Below are 17,480 nucleotides of genomic sequence, written 5' to 3' on the forward strand. Positions count from 1 at the left end.
CACCTCTGAATACAGGTAGCCTTTACAAAGCAATACTACTTTACTGGTTTATTAATTCAGATTTAATGATAACTATGTTCTTAAATATTTAGATACTATCAAAACCCTCTAAGTTACAAATGCTAATGGATTAGAGGGATTGACGGAAATCCCAAGTTTCTTATTTTAAGAAATCAGCAAAAATACGATAAAGTAACAAAAGTAGATCCTAGGCCTTTCCGTCTTTAGGGAAAGGCACGTAAACACTTTGGATACAACTCTATGGCATACTTGAGATGTTTAGAAAAGTTTCCCTCTAGCTATAATCATAAGGGCATAAACTGCGATTAATCTGCTTCTTTGCATCAGATATTACAGAAGCTAACAAATGGAGCACAGGAAAGGTTTTTTATGATCTACATTATGATAAGATGTGGATAGAGGGGTTTCCTACTTCTACAGCTTTGGGATTTTTTTTTTACGTTTGGTATTAGCCATATTTCATCAATGCAAGACTGTTCAATTCTGGTACAATGAAGTATCACCAGGACAGAGTTTTATACCCAACCCTACAGGCAAAGGTTAGCTGGACTGCTTTTACCATACTGGAGGAAATAGTTCACATCAATGACAACAGCTATTTATATATTGAGATTTTACATATCAATCACTTAACTGTTGCAGCAAGTTTAACAGTTTTCCACCTCTTAGCTTTTTATTCCAATTCTGTTTCCTTTAATCTTATTTTCTAAGCCAATAATCTCTTTTATTGCCATTCCCTCCTCATATCAGAGCAAACGCTGTACAGTAACTTGCTACGGACACTGGCTGCAGCCCACACTTGCCCATCTAGGAACAGGAAAGTTGCTCAACACTAAATGAAGTATTACTCTTTTCTCTGTTTACAGATACATTTTTAAAAACTGTGAGAAAATACTACAGTTGTGGTCAAACTCACATTCTAATTCTGGAAAACCAGAAGCCATTTCAGCTAAGCCACAGAGTTAACAAGGTGGCTTGGTGAGACACATCAGGAGAGAGGCAGCGGGTGGGTGAGCATCACAAAGCCCACAGCTGCGGAGTCAGTCTTGTTTGACTCTGAAATAGTGGTGACAGCTCCCAGCACAAGCAGAACTTCTTCCACATTTTTACTGTCTCTTTCGACTCAGTATATTGCTCAACATACATAACTCACAGAGAGAGCAGCAAGCTGCTAACCTGCACACAAGTAAGCTACGAACACCTTCCTGTTTCAGCTCACTAAAATGCAACGTAATCTCCACAAAGAAACTCCTGTTTTTGAATAGCTTCTTCCTAACTTTTACTATTCACTGCTTCCTTCTCCATCAAGATGGTTTTTTTACCTCCCTCAAGAACAATTGCACTTTATAGCATTTTACTGAGTATTGAATGCATAGATCTAAAACTGGAGAATCAACACTTAAATTACACTTTTAGATAATGGAAATTTAAGTTTGTGAAACAGCTAGTCACTGCTTTTCAGAATGACAACATACATGGATGAAATACAGCAAATGAAGAAAGTTGCATTACTGAAGTTACTTCCTCAGATCTATGAAAGCCACTCTTGGGACAGGCTAGGTAAGAAAGAATGTTATCTAAAATTTTACAAGATAGGAAATACTAAAAGTAAGGTTTCTCTTCTATACGAGAAAAAAAAAAACAAAACCTGGGAAAGTGAGGCTACACAGCACCGAACAACTTAAAAGGAACAGGTTGTACTGCTTACAGCCACGAAAACTACGTGACCTGCTTTTCAGTGTGGAACCAGATATGCCTTTAGTCAGCAAAAAACCAAACTGCTAAATTCCTACAGATGTGGAAAACCGCCTATTGCAATATTTCTAGGAAACAGGCTAGATATTGTGTGCAGGGTTGGGCAGAAACAACGACCCTTTCCAAGTATCAGAACTCCCCACACTTACTAAAAGAACTACTTAACCATATTATAAGTAGGACACAAACCAAGTTTCTCAATCTTATTTCCCTTAATGAAAGTGGAAGCATTCCAAACAAAATCAATAGCTTTAAAAGATCTCAGTTTACTTTCAACATGGCAGTTAAGTTTAACCTCAGCTTCTGCTGCAGTTTGACTTTAAGGAACAGTAGCAGTGCCCTCTTTAATCCCTGCATTGTGCCTTCCCTTAAAGGTTACCCTCTTCTCATTCCCAGATGCTAGCATTGTGCATCAGTATTCCACTGAGTAACCAGAACAGCTATTAATGCTAATAAGCCCAGACAGCAATACACATTTGTTCTAAAGAGACAGTAACTGCATGACAATTAATAGGATGAGACCTACAGGATTGCTAAGTCTTGTCTTTAAAATGCAAAATACAGAAATAGTACTGTACAGCCAAAGTGAATCCATTCACAGGAGCAGTGAAGTATCACAATGTCTCATCAGGATGCAAGTGCTGCTTATAGATGCATTATGGTGAATAGTACATTATGTGAGAACGCTCAAGTACACACTACTTACTAGAAGATTGCATCATGACCCCAATACAAGCTGCACTGCTATTCTCTCTATTGACTGCATCCCTTGTAGCCGTCAGGACTCTGCACTTATTTCAAGATTCTCAAATTAGGCTTTGGTCTCCGGGAATTTCTATAATAATCAAGTTCAGAAAATAGTTCAATACTACAGTTTCTCTTTTGAGGAGAGGGATCTATAAGCAATATTACCTGGTCCAGTACAAACCCTGGAATATTAATCCTGATGAAATAAACAAACTATAATATGAAAATTTATAACGAACAGTGTGCATGATGATTCTTACAAAGACCATTTCCGAAGAGAATCAAAAAAGTCCAACTTTCAGACATGCAGAGACAACAGCCTGTTACATTCAGAACAGCTTTGGAGAAACCCTTTCAATCCCTGCTTTTAACCAGTCTAGCTAAGTCATTGTCCAGAGCTAACACACTAAGCTTTTTACTTATTAAAAATGTGGATTATCAGAGCTAGATAACATTTGTAAACCTAACTTTCTCTTTAAGAGGATAATAAAGCCAATTAAATGTGTGGCTAAGCTATTTTGTTCTGAATTTAAAACCAGACTCAAATAGACGAGCCAGTTCTACTTTGAACATTTAGTTAAAATAAAATAAAAAACCACAACAAAAAAATCCACCCATATACCTTCTCTCTTATTATAATCCAACAACTGATCCATCAATGCTTGCACAGCTTAAAAGGGTACCAAATTACACTATAGGCAATCATTTGCCTCTAGTTCATTAAATCCATAACAATCTGTATAAAGCTAATATTGCTTGTTCTGAAAAGCTTCCAGTCTAGAAGCAAGGCAAAAGCAAAGTTGAAGATATTTAACTTATTCACATGGTTTTCCACTCATCTTGCAATGGTTTTTGTCTTCCAAAACCAGTAAAAACTGATGGTTTAAAAATTAACAGAACTGTTCTAGCAGTACAGGGATAAGGTAGCACAAGCAGAGGAGTAAAGGGGAGGGAAGAAAGAAGGAGGAAAAAAAAAAAAGGAGGAAAAAAAGGAGAGAGAAGCAAAATAAAATATCCAAGATAGATCAGAGTTGATATGTGCTGAATCAAAATACACATGTTGCAATTTGCATAAGGTCTGACAGAAGTACTATGCCCATTGGAAAACTACACACTTTGCAGGGATGATTCAACTACTAGTTGACACAAACGCAGAATTCCTGAAGGGTATCTTGTTTATACAATGTCCAGAAGCTAGATTCAACAAGCTAAAGACAAATCAGTATGAAAGGAAAGGGAAGCCCACACGAGCCAGTGCTGCTTCTATCTTTGCTTCTGCAAAAATCCTTCCTCCACGGCATCTGAGATATCCTTAAAATTCACAATACACCTTGCATAGGCAAAGTTTCCCAACTTTCTCTGGAAGTTTTCTCAATCTTAGTTTATAAATTAAAAGGTTTTCTATATTTAACTTTCCAAACAATATGACAATCATATAGTCATTAAGCTGACCCACCACAGGAAGGAGAGAAGGTTGTGATCTCTATCCAAACAAATCTTCAGTTCAAGCATATAAAATTGGTAAGCTACATTCCTACCAACAGAACCTTTCATGTTCTCAGTTGTTGCCAGTCAATGCTAAATTCTAATATCACACTAGGACAAATCTGTTAACAGGAAGAAAAAAAACTATCGTAGAAATCTTATTAGTAAATATTGTCTGCTGTGTTACTAGCACTTGTCTTGCAATAGTTTCCAAGGAACAACACCTGAAAATCTACAGAATCAGTACGTGATTCGGGACACTCCTGACTTCAGGACAGAGCTCTGGAGGTTTTAAAGTGGTACATGATACAATGGTCCCATAAAATCTAAAGGACACGGTACTGAAGTAAGAATAGAAGGAACTCATTTTTGCATTTATGTACTAAAGCCAATTCCAGTGATTCCCTGACATGCCATACAAGATCTGTTACCTGACTAAAATCATGGTCATGTTTATTTCAAAGGTAGTGTCTCTCTAGAAATAAACCGTTCACTACTTAATTATATCCCTGTGCTGAATTCCCTTTTTGCTTCATTGCTACTTTTTTCTCTTCTAAACACATCCTGGCCTGATGTATGCTTCATATGTCTGGAAGTTATCTTCATCCATAACAGCTAAAAATATAATCACTGAGGTTTTTATACGCACATACTTTCTCACTGGATGATCATATTGCCTTACTCTACCAGACACAGAATATTTTTTTCTATGAATACAGGAAGGGAAGTCTATTATGTATGCTATAAGACTGTACAAACAGGATGCTGGCTTCATTTTCACACAATCACCAATTTAAACAGTGCTAATGCTTTTTAAAATGTTGTGCCAGAAAGCTACAGCTTTGCACCAAAAATATAAATTATCAAATGTAAGCTCTCACTCGGGCTATTCCATATTAGAATTAGTTATGGAATTAGCTAGCACTTTAGAAGTAAATATTATTTCCCTTTAGGAAATCACAGTTTATACATGTATTTATGGTAACAACTTATTGACTTTAGGATATACACTTTTTTCAGTGTTATTGGTGTCTCAATTTAAACTGTTTATTAACAGGCTGTAGAATTTTGTAATTTCTAAGAAATACAACTGTGCTTTTTTTTTTTTTAGTAGTAGTAAAAAGCTGTTAAAGGAAACAAGGTAAGTTACATTTCTCCCTTCTGGGACTACTCTTCACGAAGTAGAAATAACAGGAAAAAGAAAGTATCTATAAACTAATGCATTTCTTTACTAAAATAGAATTCCAGCAAATGCCTGAAGTACTTTAAGATCCTTCCACCTGCCTAAAATCATAGTCATTTTTAGCCATTAACATTTTATATATAGTTCCCTATATGTCCATTAACATTTACACACAGTAATGTTCATGCAGTCTCACAGGAAATCAGTTAAAATCAGTTTTACCTTTTAATTTGGTCAGAATAAAAATCAATGTGGCTTTGTGTAACCACCTATGCTACTAAAAATGGAAGTCTTAGAAGAAACTGTCAAATACTTAGAGTGATCTAGGGAGACTCACCATATCTAAGAGATTATTTCCTTCCTTTAGCACTTTGTGCAATAGGAGTGCTGCTCTATAGGCAATTTATAATTAATTCATTTCTGCAGGAGTTCTCAGGTTTTTGAAGCGGTTAAACTAACCTACATATGCTCTTCCCTCCAGAACAGTCTTTCATTTCCCAGCTTTATTTTGAGCTAAATGATTCCCTTGAGTACTCCTACTGGACAATCATATTCATTTCAATTAACAATTACCTATTTGCTAAAAATATCAGAATATACATGAGGGAGTAACTAATAATGAAAGCATAGCTTTCAGTTGTAATCCTGCTTCCTATGTAGAAAAGCAAAGATTCAAGTAGAAAATAAAGGAAGACTTAAGACTTATTTTCTATATGTGGAAAAGCAATAAATAGAAAAGCTATGCAGTGCAAAAATGCAGGACATAATACATTTACCACTGAGGCATTTACCACACATGATCAATTTTACTTACAGAGCAGGTAGCCATCAACTTAGAAACCCAACCTATCCACAGTCTAAATGTAGTTCACTATCCATATCACTTGTTTTTCTTTGTTTGTTCTGCTTGTTATGTTAATTAATTCCTCAGTACTGTGAAGTAAGACTGTGCAAATACTGGACAACTAATCCAACAAGAAAATGTAAGTAGGAAGCTATACCCAAGCACCATATATGCTACCAGAACACTGCGTGCCTTGAGGAAAAAGAGACACTGTTCCACCACAGAGTTATGCATTAGAGAGCCCAATACAGTCAAATAAGAAGTGAAACATTTAGGACAGAGTGGAACACCACTCAGGCTTCCTAAGAGCTGTGCAGTTCCCACAGCAATCAATCATTTCAACATGATGCATAATCTACACTGGCAAGTCCCTTGAACACTTAAAAGACAGGAAACCCAGACAGCATCCTTTGAATTAGGAACTCAGTTATTCAAAGATAGCTGTGTCCTCCAAGAACTATCAGAGGAATAATGCCATATTAACATAAATGAAAGACAACATCTATTTAAAAAAAAAAAAAAAAAAACACAAAACTCAAACAATGGCTAACAATACAAAAATGCTGGACTAACAGCCCCCTGAAACTCTCAAACATGGTGAGTAGCTGGGAATCACGCCTACTGGTCTCTGAACTCCAGCCAAAACCTGCATGAACTAGAACTTTGAACAGCTGCAGACACCCAGCTCAGCACCAGAAACAGATTTCTCATCCATTACATTGACCCTACAGCAGATATGAAAGACAGCAGAGGCGTTAACTATCCAACCTCAATAAGAGCAGTAAGATGAGACAATGCCACTCATGTACCACATTCTTTTCAGCCTCCCATTGATTGTCCTTTATGAGCTGAGCAGAAGAAAAAGTCTTAGCCCCATGTACCCACTGCAGGCCAGCTGGACAGCTGAAAGATGGTCATCTACCTCTCCAGAACAAACTGCTCTCAATCTCACCGATCCACATAGAAGCTGTTCTTCCTGTGCTCACAAGGAGTACAAAACATCTGTGTGGTTTTTGATGAAAAACAAAAAGCAGATGTCATCCACATGAGGCATTAATAATGACAAGATGACAGACAAATGCAGCAAGATGCAAAGTCGTGCAAGGGGGCACCACTGCACTCTGAGCTTAGAAAAATAAACAAATCCAGCTAGAACTTACAGGACTACATAAGAAGAAAGTTAATGTAAAAAAAAAATTTGTTTAAAATGTACAAGTTCAGTATTATAAATAAGTAAAAGATATTAAAGTACTGCGTATGTTCTTTAAAGCAATATGGTTTTAACTAAGTTGATTTCCCTTTAGAGACTGATGATTTCCAGTCTATGGCTTTAGACAACAAAACTCATAGCTAAGGCCATACACTTAAAACTAATATATTTTAATAATGTTTAAGAATCAAAGCCTGCTCTCCAACGTATAAAAAAATAATGGTAGAGTCTTTCCTCCAAAGAGAAAGGAACCTAAATTATATGGATAAGTTATGAACACTTAACAACTGTGTTAGGATTTCTCCAAATCACAGTAGATTAAAAATTGAAGAAGTCAACCAATCCATACCGCACTTACTGCTTTCAGTCTACTAATGTAGCTGCCTTTGGCACATTCATAATGCTAGGCAATTCAATTATTTTTACTGGACTATGATAGCTCAGAAGTGAAATAAATTTTTTTAAATGAACTGTCAGAAGCATCATGGTAGGATATCCTTCAAAATTACTGATGCTTCCTTCTAGAAATCTGAATGAATGAAACATGTATCTTTATTTGCTTTTGTTCCTAACAACACGTCTAGCCCAGGAGGCAACATCATTCATAGCTTCAGTCCTCTTACAATAGCTAGGTATTTTCCCCCATTGAAGTAATTGGCTACGTCAGTCTGCTACTTTTTACAGCTGATAATTCAATTCTTCTAGGCTTTTCTTTCACAAGACACTTCCATTAGAGCAATATTGCCTTTAGGTCTTCCCACAAATTGATTACCACCAATAAAACTACCTTTTAAAGAAATTAAAAGTATCAGTTTGTAGGAGGACAGATAGGAGAAAAAATTAGGTCAACCAAAGTAGGTCATCTATTTATACCTCCATTTATCTGGTACCTTTTGGGAAACTTATTTCTCCACTTTGTCTTTTTAGCCATGTAAGAATTTTTTCATTCTAAAGCTGACGGCAAATGGGTAGCTAGAATGAGACCCTCAGAGACACAAGCAGTAGCTTTCCTATGTGAACCTCGCAGCAACTGAAACATCAGTATTCAAAGATGCTTTTAAACAACAGTTCCCAACACAGAATGATGGTCTTAAAGTCTGACAGACTTCACTGTGCTGCTTTTCTCTTACAACTCTTGCCTTATCTCACTGTTGCACTCTCAGCTTCCCTAGTAAAGCTAATAGCTTTGTACTTGTACTGTCTCAGTGGTATTGGGTCCGAACACAATTTTATTTCTCAAAGATGCAGAGGGACTCCAGACAGTACTTTAACAACACAGCCACTCTCCGAGGCTCCCAGTTCTGGATTAAAAACTCCACAGCTGTACCAGTGTGCTCTCCTTCCATTAACATATTCTGACTATTCAAATTTCAACAAATAATTCATGGGTTAAGTTTATATTGGCAATTTTCTTTTTTTTTTTGCCACATGAAGCAGGAAAACAAAGAGCTTAATCTCTTTGCAACATCCACATGCTAGTTAACAGAAATAGAAATGCATATCCATGCTTCATTTAGGGCAAATATACACAGCTGAGTTATCCAAGCCTGCACTAGCATAACTGTAGCAAATGTGGAGTACAATAGCCTGAGGAAAACACCAGGATGCAAATATCAGGATGCAAACACCACACTTCCTAATGGCACAAAGAGCTTCTGCTCTACCCAAGGCTTTACTCAGTTCCGTATCTGACCTTTAACACTGATGCCTCTCCCTAAATAAAAGCTATTTCATAAGACCAAGAAGAAAAACGTCATCTAGCTTCTGATTTCAGTTCTACAAATGTGTACAAGGTACTGCTGTAGTTTTACCTTTTCCCAACACAAACATATGCATTACTATTTTCCCTATGCCAAAGTGTCCTATGTGCTAAGCATGCTACAGTACAACCGTAGCAGGACACAACACGATATCCATGATTCTTAAATAGTAACAGTGAAGAAAATCAAACAGGATCTCTGTTTATTACAAATTAATAGCTTTAAGATTAATTTAAAAGTCTTGGACTTCTGTTGCACTTACTATTAACAAGTGTATACATATTAGATAAGGAGATATTCAGATTAACCTTCTCCTGCTTGCAGAGCTGGCAACTTCTATTCGGCTGTAATAACATCAAGGAAAAATACCCTGAACCTATTGCAGTTTTAAGGTAAATTATGTACGCTCCAAAACAAAAAATTCTTACTATAGCAATCAGTCACAGATATATGCAGAGTAGCATACAAACATACATCCATATATACACATATTTATATATCTATGTACATGCATACATCTCTGCATGCACATAGATCTACAGAACTATAGATTAGGGCCTAGGGTTGACGAACTACGGTCACATGAGACATTTATATATAGATATTTAGGTATCCATCTAAATATACGTTATCTCACTCTATACACATATAACTATATACAGCAAAAGGCATTGTAGAATTGAGATCAGAATAATAGCAAAGTATGTATTTTATATGCTATTTAAATTACTTGGAGTGCATGTAGTATGCCATGAGGTGCAAAGTCAAGATTACTGTTTGCTCCTCCCAAACAATTCTATAACGTTCAGCAGAATCAGGACATGGCCCTTTACTCCGTAAGAACAGTTGACTTATACACTGCTGTCTTTAGAGACTGAGCGAATAGAACTCACTGCCACACAAGCTATTTGACACAACCCAGAGCATCACCTGACTTGTTTTAGTTTCATTTGCCCGAAAGAACTACTGCAATTTTAGGCAGTTTGCAAGTTCTTATACTCCAGGGTCACTATAGCAGCTTTGTGGTTGCATTCACTCGCGTCTATGAAAATTCAGAATGGCATCTTTGAAACCACAGCAACAACACTCATTTCCTCAGAAGGGGACAAAAAAAGCTGAATATTTAAACACAATGGTTGTTCACAGAAACTTGTATTTTTGTATAACATTTAAAGAACAGTATTTCACAAAAATTTAAGAAGCCTCTGAAGTTAAGGGTTACTGAAATTACTGTTCAGTCATATTGCTCCAAGCAGACGTAGTCTATGTAAGTGAAGCTTTACGAATGGCCTGGATGACTACCACTGCTCACAATGAAGTAATCTGCCAGTGCGTTTCCCTCAATCAAATTAACAGCATCTAGCTGAAACACAGTTAATGGCAATAAAACTTAAAAAATACATTAACACTCAAATTAAAGCATAATATGGAAAATGGGTTGTAACAGATCCATTTTTTTACTCTGAAATTATAAAAATGCTAAAAGTGTATCTAAAGTGACAGTTGTGTATGACCTATTAACACATCTGTAAGAGCACAGCTTCTCAGAACAGATCAGCTGTACAACACACTTATGGGTGGTTTTCTCCAAGGCAATCACTCTTTCTATCACACTTAAGGGGAAAGAAGTGCTCAGAACTGTTGAAGTTCATTCAAAAGCCCCCAATTTACAAGAAATTCATGCAAAGCTATATTTACACCAATTTATTTTTAAAGTTTCAAGAAACAGTGTACCATCTAGTTGATTCTACCAAACTGTTCTTCCTCGTTTAGCCTTAACAGATAAAAATTATTTCTCTTTAAAAGACAATGTGTATTTTACAATGTATACGATAAAGTATAAGTTGAGAGTTCATGTTTCAAACTATGTGCTACAAGCATGAAACTCAGTAAATAAATACAAGAAAACATACTTTCAAAAAATGTCTATACAGCTTATTTTTAAAAAAACTTAAAAATAAAAATGCAGAGATATATAATACTCTTATATTTCTTCACTAAGTTTCCAGATTATATGTTTTGCCTTACAGATTTGAAAAACTATCTTCACAGACACCCAAGAGGTGCATAATGCTATTTGAATCAGGAAGCTTTACACAAATGCACATTAATATACAGACGAGCCTGTAAGAAGGGTGTTTCCCAAGTGATACGGCTATGGTTGAACACAGTATTTGTGATATCTACATTGTGCTATTTAACAGTGTACAGGAATTAGAAAATCAACTTCACAATTGCCATTAGTACATGGACTTTCACTGTGTAACCTAGCTGTCTTGATCAGTGATTCAGAATAGTCTAGATTGCCAATCCATTTTTAGTAGTCATTTTAGTAGGCAGGCATTTTATTAAAGATGCACGTTCCTGGAAAAACAACAAAAAAAAAAAAAGAAAGAAAAAAAAAAACAACCAAAAAACACAACAACTCCCAAAACAGGGAAAGCAAGTTTTATAACATCTGGCACAGCACTGCATATGATCAGTTTAGCTTTTATGCTTAGAAGTCAAGCACAGTCCATCTCCCCTTTTTTAAAAATAAAATTTTCACAAAACAATGAGGAAGGAGTACTTACCAATAAAAATTCTGAAAATAAAACCATCAAGAGGTTAAAAGCATGGAAACTACCTATTTCCCTGTTTCAAATCAATGACCCATTCAAACCCCCTTTCATACTTTAGAAAACAGTAAATCAAGTTCTTTGCTATCTCCAAACCTAAGAGTTTCAGCTTAGATGGATTGAAGAGAACACAGATACACAATATTCAGTTGTCCAAGTCAGTTACCAGTGTCCTCTTGAAAGAAAGGTATAAAAAGATCTGATACCAGATGTAGATACCTAGTAATGCCTTGCAAAGTTGTTAAAAATCATTATTAGACCAATTATATAAGACAGGATCATTTGGACACCACTACCTCCAGCCAACAGCGCAGGGTCCCCTACACTGTACCCACTGCAAAAACCACAAACGCTTTCAGCCATTCTGTGTTCCATGACAACAGATTAGCCAGAGATAAAAGCCAAAAGGCTAAGCAAGATCATCACATAACACAAAACATGTGAAACATAACATCTGACTTTTTAAGGTAAAGCTTTACACCATTCATATTTCAGTTCTCCTGTAACAATGTTAATCTACATCAGACAAATGATAGAAATGAGAGTATCAGAATGCTTTTGTCAAGACTATTGCATAAGAAAACAAAAATGTGTTAGTTGTGGATAAATTAAATTAAAATCAGCAAAAAATATTTATTGAGGTCTTTCTAAAAATCTAGAAAAACTGTTTTATTTACCCCAAAATGGAGCTTTGAATTCCAGTCCTTGCTTGATGTAAGACACATATTCATTATAGAAAATCAGAATCTAGACCAGGCTGGTTGTATTCATACAACATGAAACACCAAGAGGAAGCAATCTACACTTACTTCCTTTTGCCTAAATAGCAATGTCAGCAGAAAACAAGGAAAAAGTATACTCTTGGCTGTATTATAACCCTACTAGTAAAATCCTAACCTACATTATTTTAGGAAAAAGACCACTTGCTCAGATATCCACAGATACATGCTTACTGGCAAAAAACCAGACAAGCCTATACTGTTTTCAAACCATCAGCCTCATTTAAACCTCATTGTGTTCACTCATAGTACTGTAGTGATCTACTAGTAAGTCCTGCTTACTTTCCAGGGAACACTAATTAAAATTAAATACATTTGCTCTCTAGTAACAAAGTTGCTATTGGTGCCCAGATTATACAGTTTGTCTTGGGGGGGGGCGGGGGGCGGGAAATAATTGACTTTCCACCTTCCAAGTGGAACATGTTTTCAGGTACGTCAATGGCATTATTTAATAGCACTCTTAGTCATCTACGCTACGGACTTTCAGTAACATTCAGCCAGGCTAATCAGTGTACCTGCACGTAACTCTGATTCTCTGCCCTCTCTTCCAGCACTCCCTGTCACCTCTCTATCAGGTACTTTTAGTTCATTCACTCAGGCCTAAATATAATTCTGTAAGACCATTACTAAACACATTCAGAGGCAATGAAGATGTAAAAATAAAGAATTGTTTCAATTGCATTCACCCACTATTCCATTCCTATTTTTAGATTCCATTTTGACTTGGAAATGAAGCGATGAGTAACAGCAATTCTTATTCCACAAATTTACCACTGCTTAACAGCAAAAGTACATCCTGCACTTAAATGAGAAAAATACAACTTCCTCCCTTCCCTCCTCTCCCCCCCCCGAAAAATCTCTACTAAATCTTAAATAAAACAGAATAATGACTTTTTTTACTCCCTTCAACTCTCTTTTCTTCTCCCTTTTCAACCTTTTCAACCATTCTAAAGAGGATCTAAGCATGTCTCTGTTTAAAAAAAAAAAAAAAAAAAAAACAAAACACAACAAAACACATACCCCCATACCCCCCAAAAAAAACAACAAAGAACCCCAACATGTTCATAGTGGGAAAAAAAAAAAGTCAGTAATCATGATTCTTGTCACCACAATAATCTACACCTGCTTTAGTATATAGAGGTGAATATTGAGACTAATGTGATTATTAAGACCAAAGATCAGCATCCTAGTTTCCTGGGTTTCCTATAATTTATTATGTAAAAATCAAATACAAAAGTTTGAAATAGCAAGTGTTAAGAGGACAAAAGACATTTTGAATGCAATTCTTTCCAAAGCATTTAACATTGTTTCAGGTAATACATCCTTCTCCTGAAATGCCTTGCCAATTAGCTCCCACAATCCTATTCCCATTTTTTATCAGCATTCTCTTTTCTTGCTGCTCTATGAAAGCAATGGGAAAGCTTACCGACTATAGAGTTGAAAGCTATAGAAACAATGTGCTGCCAAATAGAGAAATTGAAACAAAAGCTATTCTTCTGTACAGAGGTGCCGTTACTTCAAAGAAAGGATGACAAAATCATTGTATGCCATTAGACTACAAGAAAGCCTACACTATTAGGCTATTTGTCAGATAGGAGATGGTAGAAGTGAGTTAGGAGATCTAGTACAAAGTATTTAACATAAAGGCTATAAAAAAATCCTGCATTTTCCAGTAGTCGAGGCCACCCTTTCTGTGAAGTACATGCAGTTGATGTGAACGAGACAGAGTCATCAGAACAAGACAAGATATCAGTTTGTCTTTAATAGCGATTACATTACTAAAACTATCACTTAATGAAACTGTACTGTCAAAGTATTTAACCTTTACATTCTGAAGTGAAGATGCTTTATTCACAAAACATATTTAGACATGTCCTATCGCTCCAATGCCATTCTTCATTTTACATATTTCTCTCTTCCTTTCCCACATGCTCAGATGTTTCAGCAGCATATTTTCAGTATTTGCAAAATCCTGCCCAAAGAGCGTGGCCGATTTCCCACGGGCTCCCACCCCACCCTGGATGAACTCCTTGCTTCCCAAAGTCCATTCCACTTCCTCTTCCACCCCTGGACCTGCCAGCGCTCCCAACGCCCCTCTGTCTTGCGCAATATCCGCGGCCTCCTCCCCACATTTCAGACAATCCCTGATGCGACATTTACATTGAGATTTTTGTTGTTGTTGTTCCCAGACGACTAGCAAAGACTGACAGCTTAAAGGGCTAACGATGTGGTTTTAATCCCAAATAGCGCCAGATAATAAAACAAGCTACAAAGATATGCACATAAGGAGGTCGCTGACCCGCTCCTCTTCAGCTCTTCTGTGGGTCAAACTGTATTTTGATATTAAGTGCTTAAACAATAATGAAAAGTGCCAGCAGCATCTACCCAATGAAAATTATTGTTCACAGCTCAGACCATCTATTCAAAAGATAAATCCCCTCAAACATTTTAACAGCCAGATTAAACAGCCAAAATAAACCAGGAAAAGAGCTAATTCTCCCAATAAATTCTACCCCCGAGCACACACGTTAACCAAAGGCTGACAGTGAACTGATCTGGAAGGAAGAAAGGACGAGGGATACAGGCAGGGCTGCGATGGGGGATGGGGAGCGAAGGGAGATGTTCGGGAAAGGAAGATGAATATTCCTCCCAGGACTACTCCACACATTTAACATTTCTCCTCGCAAAGGAGAGAAACCTCAGGCAGGCGGCTACAAGGGTGGATAACGGGGGGAAGGGGTGCCCGATGGTCCCCAGATGACATTATTCACGACAAGCCCGCGAGAAGAGGGGCTGCGAGGGAGAGGAAGCGCTGCCAGCCCTGCCCGAGCCGCCTCTCTCCCCTTTATCTGCTCAGGGAAGGAAGGCGGGGGGGGGGGGGGGGGGGGGGGGGCGGGGGGGAAAGGCTCCCGTTTAATTTTGCAACAGTCCATCACCTACCACGGCCTCGGGAGGACAGACGGGCCGGGGCAGGGGACTGCGGGGACAAGTCTTCTCGGGGGAGTGGGAGCAGGAAGCAGGGTAAATTGAGGCCGCCAGCTTCCCTCCCGCCCCCCCGCGCGCCGAGCTCAAAAAGTGGTGGGGGGCACAAGGGAGCCGGCCGAGCTTGGGGGCCACAAAATAGCAGGTCACTCCCGGGGAAGCGATGCTTCCTCTGAGCCCCCCTTGCTCACAGGGGGACAGGGCAGGGGCTGCGGGGGCAGCCCGGCACCCCGGCCCCCCCCGGCGGGACCGCCCGCCCCCGCCCCGAGGGGAGGCAGAGCCCTGCCCGCCCCACCCCGCGCCGCCGCCCCTCACCATGAAGTCGCTGGCGAAGTTGTCCTCCCCATTGTGGTCCGTGTCCTTCATGGCCTGGACTCGCTTAATGAATTTCCTCAGGATCTCCTCCTGGCTCATCCTGCCCCGCCGGCCGCCCTGCGGAGCGGGAGCCCCGGCCGCCCGCCCACTCTCCGCCTCGAGCCCCCTCCGCAGCACCAGCCCGTCACCCGGCTGCCTCGCCTCTCCTCTCCCAGCCCCCGGGCCTGCCCCGCGGCCTGCTGGCGCGGCGCAACGCGGCTCCCCACCCTGCTCACGGCCGCCCGGCCGCCCGCTCCATCCTCTCCTCCCCTCCCTGCGCCCGACCCTCCCTGGACGCCGCCGCCGACACAGGGACACGACGAAGTCCCCACCTCCTCCCCTCTGCGCAGGCGCGGCTCCCGCTCCCCCGGCTTTTCTACGCCCGGCCCCTCCTCGGGAATTGGCCCGTCTCCGCTTCATGCCCATTGGCTACTCTGACGGCCGCCTCGTCCTACTGGTGGCGGCGAACGCTAATCATCGGCTAGCCCAGCCTCGAGGGAGAAATCGTTGCGCTCCTAGCCTCGCCCTGCGTTGCCAGCCCCTCCCGTTTCCCACGGATGGGACCTTCCGAAGGGCGCCGAATGGAGCTCTGGAAGGGACCACTCGGAATGCGGGGGGGGGGGGGGACGACTGAGCGGAGCGAAGTGCGGTTTCCTCCGGCTGGAGTACAATGGGGCGGCAGTGGGTACCTGCAGCTCCGGGGCCGGGAGGCAGCGGCCGGCGCTGCGGCATGTCGGGACCTGTAGTCGCGGCAGCGCTGCGTCCCCGGCGCTCGGCGGCCCGCAGCGGGGGCGGACTGCGGGTCTGGGGGTTGTCCCCTCCTCGCGAAGCGTCCCACAGAAATTCCCGGAGGAGAAGGGTTCTCTCCTCGTGTGGGAAGCCAGAAGCTCTGGAAAGCGCCCTGGGGGGGTCTCTGCGGTGGGGTGACCGAGGCGGGGCCAAGGGCTCCCCGCGGGCGGTGCCGCTGTGGTAACGCACCGTGCGGCGGGAAGATGGCGGGCGGGCTGGGGCAGGTGACGGGCCGGGCGCGGACTCCTGGCCGGGGGCTGCTCCCCGCCCGTCTGTATCTCTGTGTTCTTAATAAAAATGTCCGCACGCGAGGATGAAACGCGGAAGCGCTGCCCGCCGGTGTTTGTAAGGGGCTGTGGGCTGGTTCCCGCGGCGGTAAGCGACGCCGCAGGCTTGGGGGGGCAGCGCTGCTTCAACGGCTCCTGACAGGAGCGGGGTCCCCCCACCCCTCAGTGCTGCAGCGGGGATGGCCTCGGGCCTTCCTGCCAAAAAGTATTGTACAATGCCTTTCTTACATGGTGTTGGATGTTTTGGCGATGTCAAAACACGACGAGACAGCAAGATCAAGACATAACCGTTTCTGCCTTTCTTTTAAGTGAAAAAGTTAAACATTAAAATATCTTCATGTTTGGTGCCCTGATGACATTTATAACTTCTGCTTCAGCAAAGCAAAACAATTTTAGGAGTGTGTGTATGCATAGCCTTATAGCATAAAAATATACTAAGTCAAGTCTTTCAAAGTAGAGTTTTGTTGGTGAAGAACTACACAGTCTTTATTGGTATAGTTGATCCAATAAAACTTTGTCACACATACTAATGATAAAAGGTCCACGTTGAGAAGCATAACCCGGTTAGCTCCTGCCAAATTGCCCCTTTTTTTCCTGCTCGTTCCCACCCGCTGTAGTAGGTCGCACTTGCAGTCTCACAGCACAACTGCTTGCTGGACATTACAT

The 17,480-nt window shown here is 40.4% G+C and overlaps 1 protein-coding gene across 2 annotated transcripts in view; it reads right to left on the bottom strand.

Moving 5' to 3' along the window:
* PTPN12 (protein tyrosine phosphatase non-receptor type 12) overlaps positions 1–15,919 on the bottom strand; it is a 78,876-nt gene extending 62,957 nt beyond the window's left edge. For both annotated transcript variants that reach the window (XM_086745926.1, XM_086745916.1), the window contains exon 1: positions 15,700–15,919. In XM_086745926.1, coding sequence (XP_086602052.1) covers positions 15,700–15,798 — 99 coding nt within the window. In that variant the 5' untranslated portion in view covers positions 15,799–15,919. The remainder of the gene's footprint in view (positions 1–15,699) is intronic.
* Between the last annotated feature and the right edge of the window lie 1,561 nt (positions 15,920–17,480).

The sequence above is a fragment of the Chlamydotis macqueenii genome, chromosome 1, assembly GCF_036417535.1.
Source record: "Chlamydotis macqueenii isolate bChlMac1 chromosome 1, bChlMac1.mat, whole genome shotgun sequence".
Taxonomy (NCBI): Eukaryota; Metazoa; Chordata; class Aves; order Otidiformes; family Otididae; genus Chlamydotis; species Chlamydotis macqueenii.